At 38.2% G+C, this 17,861-nt stretch overlaps 1 protein-coding gene across 2 annotated transcripts in view; it reads left to right on the forward strand.

The window, feature by feature from the left end:
* Positions 1-17,861, forward strand: part of LOC124116603 — a 53,966-nt gene that overhangs the window by 8,004 nt on the left and 28,101 nt on the right. For both annotated transcript variants that reach the window (XM_048401405.1, XM_048401406.1), the window contains exons 2-5: positions 10,115-10,151; positions 14,101-14,247; positions 15,589-15,719; positions 17,338-17,470. In XM_048401405.1, coding sequence (XP_048257362.1) covers positions 10,115-10,151; positions 14,101-14,247; positions 15,589-15,719; positions 17,338-17,470 — 448 coding nt within the window. The remainder of the gene's footprint in view (positions 1-10,114; positions 10,152-14,100; positions 14,248-15,588; positions 15,720-17,337; positions 17,471-17,861) is intronic.

Raw genomic sequence — 17,861 nt, forward strand, 5'->3', positions numbered from 1 at the left:
CACAGTGTTTATAGAGTATTGATCCCAAGGAGACCACATGCTTTCGACCAAACCTCAGAAAATATTAAAAATGATGTTGAAAAGGTTAATGAGGAAAAAAACTTTTTTACATCCTCCTCCCAATGCTTTCCCCAGGAGGGGCAGCAGATGTCAACATTGTCATTTTAAAACTGATGTTGAAAATGTTAATCAGGAAAAGCACTATTTAACATCCTCATCCCAATGCTTTCCCCAGGAGGGCAGCAGATGTCAACATTGTCCTCAAACTTGGCCAGACAAAACATTTTGTTCATTTTAATTGTATTCCTTGTTTTCAGATAAGATAAGTCTGTGACACAGTTGACCATGCTGTATCCATGTTTAGTTTATAATGATTTTTATTTGCTTGTTGATAAAACCTTCAACATGTAGACACCAACTGTATTTCTCTTTAGGCATTAGAAATAATTTTATGGTTCGGATTATACTTAATTTCAAAATGGTGTAGATAGATTTGATGTGTTTAAAAGAAACCCAACTGATCCTCCAACTATACTACTCAAAAGAAGTTAAAGAACACCTGATTCTTTCATATCAATATAGTTTATCTTTCATACCATGAGAGATTAACTAAAGTAATATGAAAGAATTGGGTGTTCTTTTACCTCTTTGAGTAGTATAGTTAACTTCTTTTTAATAGTATTGGTAACTTCTTTTGAGTATTATTATATTGTAAAACTTCTGCAAAGTTTTCAGTGTTTGATATGCATTTTCTTGTGTGCTCTTTGTTGAAAATAAAGTTAAGGTTGGCACCTGAATTAGCATGATAAGGATACGATAATACAAACAAATTATCAAATACTGTGGCCTTACAAGAAATGTATTAGTTGACATAATGGTTATATAATAGAAATTAAGAAAAACAATTGAATAAGCATTCATTCTATTGAACACATTGACAATTATTTTCTCGAATCATAATTAAAGTATATATTTGAAAATAAAAACAAGATATAAATGTTGTGTAAATTGTAAATTTGATACCATAACATTTGTGTTTTGCAAAATATTCTTCAGTCTGGCTCTCAAAGGGGCCTAGTGGTTAAAGCATTCGCTCGTCACGCCGAAGACCTGGGTTCGAGACATGGGTACAATGTGTGAAGCCCATTTCTGGTGTCCTCCGCCGTGACATTGCTGGAATATTGCTAAAAGCGGCGTAAAACCCTACTCACTCACTCACTGGCTCTCAAAAATGCTCAAAATCTCACAGGTCAGTAGTAGGTTACAAATCACATGCCTTAGCACAATGTTTCAGTATACTTAAGTGAGAGAGTGAATATTTCTTTAGGTGCCATCAGCTATGTTCCAGCTAAATAATCAAACGACTCTCACGAGCTGCACAGGGTCCAATCGCGCGGTCTGGGTTGGACACTGGCTGCAGTTCACTTCGTGAATGATGCCTGACTCCTTCGTCTAGGCCAGGGACTTCTTGTGATCAACAGTGGGACGATGGGGATCTATTCTTATCCTGAACTTCCGGAGGGTATATTTCAGTAACATATTTGTTTTCCTTAATAACCATTATCAGGGATGTCTTTGTTCTAAATAAGAAAAATACATTACACACAACGTATGTCACTAAATTAAAGCCACATCCGTGGGGTTTGTATGTAGAATATGTCCCAATAACTTAGGTTTGTTGTGAGAGGTGTCTAAATGGATATTGTTTATTGAATTTTAAGGAATGGTTTTGAGGATTTTGAATTTTAAATTAGATTAACAGATTAACATTCAATATGTCACTCAAACTTTAGTTAGTATTGTAATGTTTTAATTATCCAAAGTTAGCTCAGTGAGCATGTAACTGAAGGTTATGTGTTGTCTGTAAAATCCTTGAACATGTAACTGAAGGTTATGTATTGTCTGTAAAATCCTTGAATATGTAACTGAAGGTTATGTATTGTCTGTACAATCCTTGAACATGTAACGGAAGGTTATGTGTTGTCTGTAAAATCCTTGAACATGTAACTGAATGTTATGTATTGTCTGTAAAATCCTTGAATATGTAACTGAAGGTTATGTATTGTCTGTACAATCCTTGAACATGTAACGGAAGGTTATGTGTTGTCTGTAAAATCCTTGAACATGTAACTGAAGGTTATGTATTGTCTGTACAATCCTTGAACATGTAACGGAAGGTTATGTGTTGTCTGTAAAATCCTTGAACATGTAACTGAATGTTATGTATTGTCTGTAAAATCCTTGAACATGTAACTGAAGGTTATGTATTGTCTGTAAAATCCTTGAATATGTAACTGAAGGTTATGTGTTGTCTGTAAAATCCTTGAACATGTACCTGAAGGTTATGTGTTGTCTGTAAAATCCTTGAGCATGTAACTGAAGGTTATGTGTTGTCTGTAAAATCCTTGAACATGTAACTGAAGGTCATGAGTTGTCTGTAAAATCCTTGAGCATGTAACTGAAGGTTATGTGTTGTCTGTAAAATCCTTGAACATGTAACTGAAGGTTGTGTGTTGTCTGTAAAATCCTTGAGCATGTAACTGAAGGTTATGTGTTGTCTGTAAAATCCTTGAGCGTATAACTGAAGGTTATGTATTGTCTGTAAAATCCTTGAGCATGTAACTGAAGTTTGTGTGTTGTCTGTAAATCCCTTGAGCATACAACTGACGGTTATGTGTTTGTAAATTGCAAGTTCCTTTTCATTTTGAACATTATCAAAATCCCTGCGGAAAACATGTTAGACTCCGAAGCCATTGTGTGAAGTGTCCCCTTACAATGCTGACAGTATTCCTGCTCAAGTTAAACATTCTAATCACCTCAACCAGTGAAGCTTAGACTAGCCTTTTTAACAGTGTGTAACCTGATATGCAGTTAAGTTGTATGTGTAATTACAGCTGTAATAGTATTGTTACGACTCTCTGACACTGTGGGACCATGGAACTATAGACTTTGAATGGATGATACATACCATGTTGTGTATGACTGTTTGGTCACAGCTGTAACCAACCCATGCTTTACCTATGAACGTGAATGTAGCACATGTTTATTGCCCTGTTATGAGCTTCCATTATGACCAGGAGTTGACTGTGACTGATAGGGCTGCAACGGTTCACCAATACTTCGATTCGGTTTGATGCTCGATTATTTCCATTCGATTTGATTATTTTCGATTCGATTCATTAGTCTAATAATATACAATCGTCTTCGCATTGACATCGAGTCCATGCTTTCTTTTCAAATGGTTTGAAAGATTAGTCGTGTTTCCGGCCTTGTACGTAATGTCCATGTAACAAACTTTACAAGTTGCAGCATCTTTCGACTGTTGCCTAAACCCGAAATGAGCCCAAACCTTAGATTTTAGATGATTTGGGGCTGGTGACAGCACGTCATCTGCCATGCTTTCAAAGGGAGGTCACTCTAATCTATTTTCGTTTTCAAGTGACAGTCGTCAAAAGTTTCAAACAATTGCATTTTGGGACATTTTCACTTCGTCGATATGAACGCAAGTCTTTTAATTTTTTTCGTCAAAGAGGTAGGTTATTGTTAATTTTAATTTATTACAAAAATTGGAATGAACCTGGACATTGTAGATCGAAGATCGAATCGAGACGACAAGTACCGGTTTTCGGTGCACCGAACCGAACCATTGCAGCCCTAGTGACTGAGCAGTCAGTCCACTCGTTACACATACAGTATTTTATGTCTGCTGATTGCTGATTGCTGTCTCAACCAAAGCCTTTATGTATACATGATACAAGGTTCGAAATGTTTTTTGTTTGTTGTTTAACACCGCACTCAGCAATATTCCAGCTTTATGACAGCGGTCTGTACATAACCAAGTCTGGAACAGACAATCCAGTGATTGATATCATGAGCATCAATGTAGGATAAGATGACATCCATCAACCAAGTCAGCGAGTCTGACCACCCGATCCTGTTAGTCGCCTCTTAAGACAAGCATAGTCGCTTTTTACAGCAAGCATGGGCTGCTTAAGACCTATTGAAATGTAACAAAGTTAAGAGACGATTAAGAGATGATTCTATTATTGCAAACATTGATGCTGCACAATTAAATTTTCTTTCTGATTTTTTTAGGATTAAATTGATTTGTCATAAATTACCTGATTTGGTTGCCCTGGGGCGGTTTTTGCCATGCATGGTTTAGGTATTTTTTTAATATTGGTTTACAAATTCCCCCTAAAACAAATCAGTAAGGTAGGGAAAGAAAAATAAATAAAAAGATTCTTACATGACAAGGCAAATTCTCAAGGAACCCTGATGTGGAGGGAGTTACTGCCCATTACTGTTAACACTGCATTGTAGGTCTGTAACGATTCACTGATACCTACGATATCATCAATACTTAGGTACACACGATTCTTGAGTCATCAGTTTGTGAGAACGAAATACACTATAAATAGAACAGGAACTAATAGAGTTACCTCCCTTAATAGCAGAAGTAGCATTGCGCCACCTGTAAGCATAGCAGAACACAAGGACATGGTAGCTGAAGATGCGCTGACTCAACTGTTACATTCAATAACCATCCCTTCTTTATAACTGATTTGTTCTTGTCAATTTCTTTGTTAAACTTTTTGAGATAACAATATATTAATGTGTGAAGAAAGAGGTTTTATCATTTCTTCCTATCTGATGTGGTGTGTTGTGATACCAGTAGTATCGTCAGTCCGTATCATGATACGAATTGTATCGCAAGATACCAGGCGATACTCATCCCAACTGCATTGCCATGTAAATCATTGCAGAAGTGATTCCTTCTGCAAAGTAGCGATTTTTGATTGCAAAGTCATCTTATACTGAGATTCCAGAAATTCATTTTTTTATTCTGTAATACACAAGTTATTCGGGTCAGCAGTTATAGTTTTTAAAAATGGTAATTATTGTGCTCACTTTTTCTCTCATGACTTTCTCGGTATTTTGGTTCAGAGACTTATAAAAGAACTGTGTTCATAAATTGAGCTCATCATCCAGTCTCCTGTTGCTTTCACTGGACGGACTGTTCACACAACACTGAGAACTTTATGCAGTAAAAAAGTGTTTTATCATGTTTATGACATACTTTTCTTATTTCTCGGATGATAATACCAAATTTCCACCTCACTCTCACTTCATGGATGATAATGCACAATTTCCACCTAACTCTCACTTCACAGATGATAATGCACAATTTCCACCTCACTCTTACTTCACCGATAATAATGCACAATTTCCACCTCACTCTTACTTCTCCGATAATAATGCACAATTTCCACTTCACTCTTACTTCTCCGATAATAATGCACAATTTCCACTTCACTCTTACTCCACAGATAATAATACCCAGTTTCCACCTCACTCTTACTTAACGGCTGATAATACTTAATTTCCACCTCACTCTTTAAATACTTTGTTTGTTTGTAAGCTGAAAGAGTTACTTATTTATGTCTTAATGAATTTTGAAACAAATATTTGTATCTATTATCTTTTTTAATCAATATCAGCTGGAATGTGTATATGTGTTAATTCTATTCTCATGCAAGTCATAAGTTGAGATGGAGAATTCATATGGCTGTTTGAAAGCTGAAAGAGTGACTTTATTATAAGTTACGTCTTAATGAATTTTGAAACAAATATTTGTATCAATTTCCTTTTTAAACCAATATCAGCTGGAATGTGTTAATGTGTTAATCCTACTCTCATGCAAGTCGTGAGGTTGAGACAGAGAATTGTGTGGTAGTTTTTATAACATTATGAAATCTGACAGCAGCACAACAGCTTCAGTCTGGTCCATGTGTATTGATTCAGGGATTGGTTGTAATGAACGTTTCGTGTCAGGATATTGATGTAATAATCAACTCAACAAATGTGGGCAGACAATCAATGTGGGCAATCATTAAACAGTATCATGTTCGCATTTGTCTCATAATGACTGATTATTTCCCTCAGTTTAGATTTGTATACAGCGTCTCCTCTTATCTGAAAGCTGAAGAGACCCGTGTGTCTCACACAGACTGACAGCCCATTTGTATACAGCGTCTCCTCTTATCTGAAAGCTGAAGAGACCCATGTGTCTCACACAGACTGACAGTCCATTTGTATACAGCGTCTCCTCTTATCTGAATGCTGAAGAGACCCATGTGTCTCACACAGACTGACAGTCCATTTGTATACAGCGTCTCCTCTTATCTGAAAGCTGAAGAGACCCATGTGTCTCACACAGACTAACAGTCCATTTGTATACAGCATCTCCTCTTATCTGAAAGAGACCCATGTGTCTCACACAGACTGACAGTCCATTTGTATACAGCATCTCCTCTTATCTGAAAGAGACCCATGTGTCTCACACAGACTGACAGTCCATTTGTATACAGCGTCTCCTCTTATCTGAAAGCTGAAGAGACCCGTGTGTCTCACACAGACTGACAGTCCATTTGTATACAGCGTCTCCTCTTATCTGAAAGCTGAAGAGACCCATGTGTCTCACACAGACTGACAGTCCATTTGTATACAGTGTCTCCTCTTATCTGAAAGCTGAAGAGACCCATGTGTCTCACACAGACTGACAGTCCATTTGTATACAGCGTCTCCTCTTATCTCAAAGAGACCCATGTGTCTCACACAGACTGACAGTCCATTTGTATACAGCGTCTCCTCTTATCTGAAAGCTGAAGAGACCAATGTGTCTCACACAGACTGACAGTCCATTTGTATACAGTGTCTCCTCTTATCTGAAAGCTGAAGAGACCCATGTGTCTCACACAGACTGAGTCCATTTGTATACAGCGTCTCCTCTTATCTGAAAGCTGAAGAGACCCGTGTGTCTCACACAAGCTGACAGTCCATTTGTATACAGCGTCTCCTCTTATCTGAAAGAGACCCATGTGTCTCACACAGACTGACAGTCCATTTGTATACAGCGTCTCCTCTTATCTGAAAGCTGAAGAGACCCATGTGTCTCACACAGACTGACAGTCCATTTGTATACAGCGTCTCCTCTTATCTGAAAGAGACCCATGTGTCTCACACAGACTGACAGTCCATTTGTATACAGCGTCTCCTCTTATCTGAAAGAGACCCATGTGTCTCACACAGACTGACAGTCCATTTGTATACAGTGTCTCCTCTTATCTCAAAGAGACCCATGTGTCTCACACAGACTGACAGTCCATTTGTATACAGCATCTCCTCTTATCTGAAAGCTGAAGAGACCCATGTGTCTCACACAGGCTGAGTCCATTTGTATACAGCGTCTCCTCTTATCTGAAAGCTGAAGAGACCCGTGTGTCTCACACAGACTGACAGTCCATTTGTATACAGCGTCTCCTCTTATCTGAAAGCTGAAGAGACCCATGTGTCTCACACAGACTGACAGTCCATTTGTATACAGTGTCTCCTCTTATCTGAAAGCTGAAGAGACCCATGTGTCTCACACAGACTGACAGTCCATTTGTATACAGCGTCTCCTCTTATCTCAAAGAGACCCATGTGTCTCACACAGACTGACAGTCCATTTGTATACAGCGTCTCCTCTTATCTGAAAGAGACCCATGTGTCTCACACAGACTGACAGTCCATTTGTATACAGCGTCTCCTCTTATCTGAAAGAGACCCATGTGTCTCACACAAGCTGACAGTCCATTTGTATACAGCGTCTCCTCTTATCTGAAAGAGACCCATGTGTCTCACACAGACTGACAGTCCATTTGTATACAGCGTCTCCTCTTATCTGAAAGAGACCCATGTGTCTCACACAGACTGACAGTCCATTTGTATACAGCGTCTCCTCTTATCTCAAAGAGACCCATGTGTCTCACACAGACTGACAGTCCATTTGTATACAGTGTCTCCTCTTATCTGAAAGCTGAAGAGACCCATGTGTCTCACACAGACTGACAGTCCATTTGTATACAGCATCTCCTCTTATCTGAAAACTGAAGAGACCCATGTGTCTCACACAGACTGACAGTCCATTTGTATACAGCGTCTCCTCTTATCTGAAAGCTGAAGAGACCCATGTGTCTCACACAGACTGACAGCCCATTTGTATACAGCGTCTCCTCTTATCTCAAAGAGACCCATGTGTCTCACACAGACTGACGGCCCATTTGTATACAGCGTCTCCTCTTATCTGAAAGAGACCCATGTGACTCACACACACTGACAGTCTATTTGTATAGAGCATCTCCTCTTATCTCAATGAGACCCATGTGTTTCATGTTTGTCCATGTGTAACAGCGACTCCCTTTATCTCTGTGTCAAAGGAAACCTAACAGTTGTTGCTACACATTGCCCACAGAGCTTACAATTTTCAAGACAAACCTTTTTCTGAAGTTTACAGCACAGTTGACATTATAGAATAGCTTCAGTAAGACTGTATGTTAACTATGTCATTATAGGTGATATAATGGTTTCAAAACTTTTGCTTTTCACAGGAAACATTTGAAGCTAACCTTGAATTGAGGAACTGTCATGATGATAATTTTTTTTCTATTATCTTGTTATGTATAGATATATACATATCTAGTATAAAATACATGATATTATCTTAGTGTTACATGTCTGTTATCTTAGTATATATGCATATAATTTTAGTATTATATACATCATGTACATGTTATCTTAGTATATGCATATCATTTTAGTATTATAAACATGTTATCTTAGTGTTTATACATGTATACCTATCATCTTATTGTTATATACATATTACACATATTATTTTATTATGTACATATGTTATCATAGAATTATATACATATTATCTTAGTGTTATATACATATTATCTTTGTGCTATATACATGATATACATATTATCATAGTGTTATATAGATATTATCTTAGTGTTATATGCATATTATCTTAGTACTATATACATATTACACATATCTTATTGTTATGTACACATTATCATAGAGTTATATGCAAATTATCTTAGTGTTATATTCATATTATCATAGTGTTAAATATATATTATCTTAGTGTTATAAACATATTGTCTTAGTGTTATATACATATTGTCGATAGTGGTGTAAAACCAGCTTACACAGATTCTCCAATATTTCATGCTTGGCTATAAAAAGCATAACATTCACAGTTGCTGGCAGCCAGTATGTCTCAGCCCCACAATATCCCATCTTTGATCTGAATTTTAATAACAAATAATTCAGGGCTGAGATTCACCTACTAAAAATAAAGAACATCAACTTGTGAAGTAAAAGTACTGTATGGGGGGTGGGTGGAGATACAAATCGTATCAAGACTCCTAGTGTCTGGGTACCCATCGTATTGCGACTCCACCATATCGTTACACCTCTAATTATCGAAGTGTTATGTACATGAAATTGTCTTCGTGATATACATATTATCTTTGTGTTGTATAATGTTATGTTAGTGTTATAAATATATATATATATATATATATATATATATATATATATATATATATATATATATATTGACCCGTGACGATCCGAGTTTTATTTGGTCTTCAGCAACCAATGTTTGTCATAAGAGGCGAGATAACAGGATCGGGTTGTCAGGCTAACTGACTTGGTTGATGTATGTCATCACGTCCCAATTGCATACATCGATGCTCATGATGCCAATACGGGGATTGGTCCAGACTCGATTATTTACACACTGCTACTACTACTACACTTCCTACTTCGAGACAACCATAAGTTCAACACATCAAAGTTCGACACAGCGGTGTTGAACTGTACATGATATTATCTGAGTGTTTTGGTTTGGTTTGGTTTGTTGTTTAACGCCGCACTCAGCAATATTCCAGCTATATGGCGGTGGTCTGTAAATAATCAAGTCTGGACCAGACAATCCAGTGATTAATATCATGAGCATCGATCCATGCAATTGGGATACTCTTACAACAAGTAGAGTCGCCTGTTACGACAATTATAGTCGCCTTATTATCTTAGTGATGATCACTATCTTGTACATGAAATAGATGAAAGCATCATGTTTTTTCTGTGTGTGCATTGTAACCCTGGCTCCAGATCTTGAAAACTCTACAATCTTGGCAAAATGAAAGGGCATTTTTTTGAAAATATAGTATATATTGTGTCACCTGGTCTCATGACTGTGTTTGTGTTGTAGAGGGATCCCCTGACTTGCAGTTTGTTCGGCACAAGCAGTGAGTATAAAACTTAGTCCACAATAGCTTATGTAAAGTAATTAAGCAATACAAAAGCGTTGAAGATCTGGGTTAGAATTGGTCTTCAGGAATCCGTTCTTGTCTCACCCCATGAAGGTCCAGGTTGGAACTGGTCTTCAGCAACCCATGCTTAGTGTCTCCTTGCATGAAGATCTTGGTTAGAATTGGTCTTCAACAACCCATGTTTGTCTCCAGGCATGAAGATCCGGGTTAGAATTGGTCTTCAGCAACCCATGCTTAGTGTCTCCTTGCATGAAGATCTTGGTTAGAATTGGTCTTCAACAACCCATGTTTGTCTCCAGGCATGAAGATCCGGGTTAGAATTGGTCTTCAGCAACCCATTCTTGTCTCCCCCCGTAAAGATTCGGGATAGAATTGGTCTCCTCCAACCCATGCTTGTCTCCCTCCATGAAGATCGATAGAATGTCACAGGAGCCGATTAACGGGATCGAATGAACAGGCTCATTGATGCTTGTCATCGTATCCTAATGGTGTAGATCAATGCTCATGAAGTCAATGTCTGAATTTTCTGGTCCAGACTTGATTATTTACAGACCTTCATCATATAGCTGGAATATTGCTGAGTGCAGCATTAAACAGCAAGACAATATAATGCTAAATATACCTAAGAAAAGTTGGGGTGAACATTGAGTTTTTGGACAGTGAGTTTTCCATGAGCAACAGTAGAATCCCTTTCCACTGGCCATGCTTTATGTCAAGTTGGCAGTGTCCCAACTGGTAAACTTTCCGCCCTGCTTCTAGCAACTGCCTTTGTTTCTGGTCATCAAGTCATATTTTATGGGTGCTTCAATTGAGGAAATTATCCCTCATGGTGACATTGTCCAGATCTTGATCACCTGTTCTACATATGGCTACAGCTACATATGTGATGTATAACCATGATAACATATGTTCTACATATGGCTACAGCTACATATCTGATGTAGAACCATGATAACATATGTTCTACATATGGCTACAGCATCATATCTGATGTAGAACCATGATAACTTATGTTCTACATATGGCTACAGCAACATATGTTCTACATATGGCTACAGCAACATATGTGATGTATAACCATGATAACTTATGTTCTACATATGGCTACAGCAACATTTGTGATGTATAACCATGATAACTTATGTTCTACATATGGCTACAGCAACATTTGTGATGTATAACCATGATAACTTATGTTCTACATATGGCTACAGCAACATATGTTCTACATATGGTTTCCACCTTTGTCGAACTACGCTGGAATTTTGTGGCTTGATCCTAGCGCCACCAGTGGCCATGATGAGTTATGCCCCATGCTTTATGTCAAGTTGGCAGTGTCCTAAATGGTAAACTTTCCGCCCTGCTGCTATCAGCTGTATGTGTTTCTGGTCATCAAGTCATATTTTATGGGTGCTTCGATTGAAGAAATTATCCCTCATGGTGACATTGTCCAGATCTTGATCACCTGTTCTACATATGGCTAGAGCAACATTTGTGATGTGTAACCATGATAACTTATGTTCTACTTATGGCTACAGCAACATTTGTGATATATAACCATGATAACTTATGTTCTACATATGGCTACAGCAACATATGTGACGTATAACCATGATAACATATGTTCTACATATGGCTACAGCATCATATCTGATGTATAACCATGATAACATATGTTCTACATATGGCTACAGCAACATATATGATGTGTAACCATGATAACATATGTTCTACATATGGCTCAGTAACATATGTGATGTGTAACCATGATAACTTATGTTCTACATATGGCTCAGTAACATATGTGATGTGTAACCATGATAACTTATGTTCTACATATGGCTACAGCAACATATGTGATGTGTAACCATGATAACTTATGTTCTACATATGGCTCAGTAACATATGTGATGTGTAACCATGATAACTTATGTTCTACATATGGCTACAGCAACATATGTGATGTGTAACCATGTTAACTTATGTTCTACATATGGCTACAGCAACATATGTGATGTATAACCATGATAACTTATGTTCTACATATGGCTCAGTAACATATGTGATGTGTATCCATGTTAACTTATGTTCTACATATGGCTACAGCAACATATGTGATGTATAACCATGATAACTTATGTTCTACATATGGCTACAGCAACATATGTGACGTATAACCATGATAACATATGTTCTACATATGGCTACAGCATCATATCTGATGTATAACCATGATAACTTATGTTCTACATATGGCTACAGCAACATATGTGATGTGTAACCATGATAACTTATGTTCTACATATGGCTCAGTAACATATGTGATGTGTAACCATGATAACTTATGTTCTACATATGGCTACAGCAACATATGTGATGTGTATCCATGTTAACTTATGTTCTACATATGGCTCAGTAACATATGTGATGTGTAACCATGATAACTTATGTTCTACATATGGCTACAGCAACATATGTGATGTGTATCCATGTTAACTTATGTTCTACATATGGCTACAGCAACATATGTGATGTGTAACCATGTTAACTTATGTTCTACATATGGCTACAGCAACATATGTGATGTGTAACCATGATAACTTATGTTCTACATATGGCTACAGCAACATATGTGATGTGTATCTATGATAACATATGTTCTACATATGGCTACAGCAACATATGTGATATATAACCATTATAACATATGTTCTACATATGGCTACAGCAACAAACATGATGTATAACCATGATGACATATGTTCTACATATGGTTTCCACCTTTAACGAACTACGTTGGAATTCTGTGGCTTGATCCTAGCGCCACCAGTGGCCATGATGAGTTATGCCCCATCTATGTCCATCCTATTGACCAATCAGATTCCACCTCTCACATCACTTGCATTTGCTTCAAACAAAATGGCAGCGCCCACTCAGGACGATCTGATCGATAATCAAGATCTATTTATGAAATAAACGATGAGTGAGAGTTGTTTATTGTACAATAAAAAACACTGCAGGGTGAATAAACGTGAGGGCTGCAACCCTGAGTGGTTTATTCTTGCTCGAGTGTTGTATTGTACGATAAACAATGACCACAAGTCGTTTAGTTCTATTAATAGACATCAACATTATGTACAGCCTCTTTAAGGATGTAGGTAAAATGTTCAAGCTTTAAGAATATTTAGCCAGATCTTTAAAATGATGACTCCCTGAATAGAATCTGACCTCGGAAAAGTCGGACAAGTCCATTTTACAAACAGATGGGGTTAAGTTTAGTATTTCACACATATTCTCACAATCCTCGCATCGATTATCTGTACCTTTTCTCCTAATACCAATTGTCATATCTCTCCGGAGTCCCGCTTCTGGATGCGATCGTTCAGCAATCGCGTTTATCTGCGTTGCCCAGCTTCATCTATGGGGAACAACTTACAAGACACTTCCCTCTCAAAAATAATTCACGACCTCGTCAAATTGCGAGCTCATATTTGAATCTCCAGAAATGACGTCATGATAGAACAATGTTTCACCGTGAAATAAACCACACTTTGTTCTACCTTGTTCTTTGCGATTTATCCCATAGCTATTTTATATATTGTCATAAAAACGGCCTTAACTAATGAAGTGCATCAAATCATTTGAGCACATTGATTAAAAACGTGAAAAGATTTGGAAAATATGTCGACGCCCAGTTGACGGGACATTGTGTTTGCAATCTGTTCTGAGAACTTGACGCAAGAAGGGATTCAGTCTCATTATTCTACGGGACCACTGTCGAAACCTCACCAAACTGGACTTTTTCTGACCCATTGACCCAGAATTCCCACAAAGGCGTTTGATGAATTGTTTAGAATGAATAAGATGCAAGCTTTGCATGTGATGAACAATGTTTTTCTGTACACAATACATTTCTTGTCTTCAGGCTGCCGGAATGGTGTCCTCCCGCCTCACCTGGGCGGTCCTTTCATGGGTTCGCCGGAGTCCCTGACGGTGGAGGGAGCGTATGTCAAGGGCGGAACCGGTAACCTCAACCCCCAGCTGGTTTTCACATGGAAACCCCCTGCAGCAGGTACACACCCTATGCTGAGGGTCAGAAACTACCTCTTGTTGTTAAGGAAGGGACAGTCTCTTATCTTCTACTAAAAAAATGTTAGACTGGGTGGTGGTTAAGGGTTTGGTTGAAGCTGATTTCCCTGAAATTGTGGGTCAAAATTTTAAAGCTGGAAGTGCATTTAATTTTCTTTGAAGGGTAGTTAGAGGCATGGTACCTTCTTTAAAAATTACAGATTTGTTGCATTACACATGCATTTTCTAAACCTGTAATGACACTATTAAGAAGGAAGTGGATGTAATTTTCTGTTTAATGTAGATAGAGGCATGGGATTTTAAATGTGTTTAAGTCACACTGCAAATGACATTTCGTTATTTTCTCCAACCAGAATTGCTTTTGACCTACTTCGTAAGGTAGCTAGGACTCTCATTTTCAAAATTCTACTACTTTGGTCATTCATTTTCCCATACTGAGGCCATGTTTTTAAATGAGAAGTATATGTACTTATACTTTCTTGTTAAGGTGGCCTGAAGAAAAGGATTTTTGGTTTCAAAGTTGCACAGCATTTGGCATTTGTCTTCCCAAACCGGAAGTGATGTCCATAAACAAGAAGTGCTTATGACTTTGTTGTTAGGGAGGATACTTGTGGTGGGACGATACACTGATACATCGGTGGATCGCGATTTTTTACTTCCTGATACAAGTATCAATCACAGTGGCACACAAAGTGAAAAATATAGATACATGCCTTAAATCTTTTCTGTAATAGCGGTTGGGCAGGCACAGTGTTGGGTTGGGCAGGCACAGTGTTGGGCAGGCACAGTGTTGGGCAGGCATGGTGTTGGGCAGTACAGTGTTGTGCAGGCACGGTGTTGTGCAGGCACGGTGTTGTGCAGGAACGGTGTTGGGCGGGCACAGTGTTGTGCAGGAACGGTGTTGGGCGGGCACAGTGTTGGGTTGGTCAGGCACAGTGTGGGGCAGGCATGGTGTTGTGTTGGTCAGGCACGGTGTTGGGTTGGTCAGGCACAGTGTGGGGCAGGCATGGTGTTGGGTTGGGTAGGCACAGTGTGGGGCAGGCATGGTGTTGTGTTGGCAGGCACTGTGTCTGGTGGGCACGGTGTTGGGCGGGCACGGTGTTGGGCAGGCACGATTGGGAAGGCAGGGTGTTGGGTTGAGCATGCAGGGTGTTGTGTTGAGCATGCAGGGTGTTGTGTTGAGCATGCAGGGTGTTGGGCAGGCATGGTGTTGTGTTGAGCATGCAGGGTGGTGGGCATTTCGGAAGATGGGGACAGGGAGTTGCATCTTGTTTCAGCTGAATGGACGAGGAAGGACTTTCATTTCCATGTGTTGTTTTTGCAGCTGCTGGCTTCAATCATCTCAAGGGGTTCTATGTAGAAATCCATAGATTAACAGGAATTTCTGCCCGAGATCCTTTCTATTGCCGTGTGTTTGACTTTGCTGAGAACAATTTTACCAACCAGGACTACATGGTAAGCTCATAGGGCTAAAAATAATTCTCTTGGTTCTAAGGCACCGCCCGCATCATCATAAAGTCCGCCACACATTTCGCTTTATTTCAATTTTAAGAAAAAAGAAATCCTTAAATAGTCCGTGTCTCGAACACACGACCCCAGCATTGAAATGCTACAATACTTAAAAAACAATGTGATCCAATATAATGATTTTGCCGAAATAAAAGCAAACAAAATTGAATCAAATCTGGGATAAAAGTAACATGATGGATAACAATCGTCCAGATTCACAATGAATGCTTTTATTTCCAGAATAGTGTAATAACAGTACTAACTTCAGTATGCATTTGTTGACCTGTTTCGTCTGGTGGTGTGTGCTCATAGTAACGTCTTCACGTTTGGAAATAAAATCAAAGCTCATTGTATGCATGAAATATGCACACAATGGAAGTCAAACGGTAGTCAGATACTGTATTTCAATATTTTACTCATCAAGGAGTACATTAATGTTTGGAGGCCCTTTCCCGGGTTGATTGTACACAACTATTTATTTGGTTACATACTAGTTTGTGTCAAACGAGGGTAGGGTTCGTTTCCGGAAAACATCTTGACAACCATTAAATCTTTTTCAAGGAATCTTGGCATATTGATTACATATCAGCTGAACTGGTTTCTTTTGCTATTTTAAATTTTTCAAAATCATGTTTTTTTATGTGTCCATGGAAACAATTTCGACTTAGTCTCATTTGAGGTGAGGGTTTGTTTCAGGGCTATAACTTGAAAACCTTTCAACATTTTTCAATAAAACTTGGCATATGGATTGCTCATTGGCTTATGTGGTGAGTGAGTGAGTGAGTATGGTTTTACGCCGCTTTTAGCAATATTCCAGCAATATCACGGCGGGGGACACCAGAAATGGGCTTCACACATTGTACCCATGTCGGGAATCGAACCCGGGTCTTCGGCGTGACGAGCTAACGCTTTAACCACTAGGCTACCCGACCGCCCCTGGCTTATGTGGTGGCTTTTGCTATTTTAAACAAATTCAGAATTTTACTTTTTTATGTTTCCATGGAAACAATTTGGACTTAGTCTCAAAAACTCTAGGCTACATATCTGAGCCATAGCTCTCAAACTACCGTAATAAATATATTTGCATAAAATCTACACATGAGCAATGACCTTATGCTCAACTATTGCCTTTGATATTTTTCATTTTTAATCATTTTAATGTCTTGTTTTTCTCAAGTCTCTTTATACTAAGCATAAAGCTAATGATTGTTCTATGCATATAGATATACATCTACTTGCACAATACGATCGATCATCTAAACTGCTGTTCAAAATTCTTATCATAAAGAGTCATCATGACATCAACCCTAACGCTGCTTCATTAATGCAAATCTGTTCTAGTATTTTTTCCTAGTGTTTTTTTTTTTGATTTGCAAACACATTTATAGTAACAACTTGAGATACCGTATCAAAAACAGGAGGGGGAGACATCTGTTTTTATGAGTTAAAACACATTCTAGTTCAGAATGACATCATTGCATTTCATTGAGATGCTGATTTCAACATTTCAACGTTTCATGCATTGCACTGAAATTATCATTATTTCACGATCTGTCAATTTCAGCTGGTGTTCAGAAAGAAAATGATCGGCTTCCCCTCAGGGATAGACTTCTTGTACCGAATGAAGATATTCACCTTGCCGATGGCAGCAGAGTCAAAACCGAAGACAGCATTCTTTAAACTTCAACCATTCCTTGGTAATATTTGAACATTTTTCTGAGATGAGCAGGTGTAATTAAGAAGTCAAGTAGGCTTTGATAGGTTCATTTTAATTTAGGTTGTTTACAGTTTTCTTGGTTGCTTTTAATGAGTGACAATTGTCGTTTTAGTGGTGTGGAGTGATTGGCATTTCTCTGCTGCTCACACTGTATAACATTGGAAATCTGCATTGTGGAAGTTAAAGAGGAAATCTGCATTATTGAAGTAAAAGGGGAAATTATACATTGTGGAAATTAAAGGGGAATCTGCATTATTGAAGTAAAAGGGGAAATATACATTGTGAAAGTTAAAGGGGAAATTATACATTATGGAAATTAAAGGGGAATCTACATTATTGAAGTAAAAGGGGAAATCTGCATTGTGGAAGGT

The sequence above is a fragment of the Haliotis rufescens genome, unplaced genomic scaffold, assembly GCF_023055435.1.
Source record: "Haliotis rufescens isolate VD_foot unplaced genomic scaffold, xgHalRufe1.0.p SCAF_22, whole genome shotgun sequence".
Lineage (NCBI taxonomy): Eukaryota > Metazoa > Mollusca > Gastropoda > Lepetellida > Haliotidae > Haliotis > Haliotis rufescens.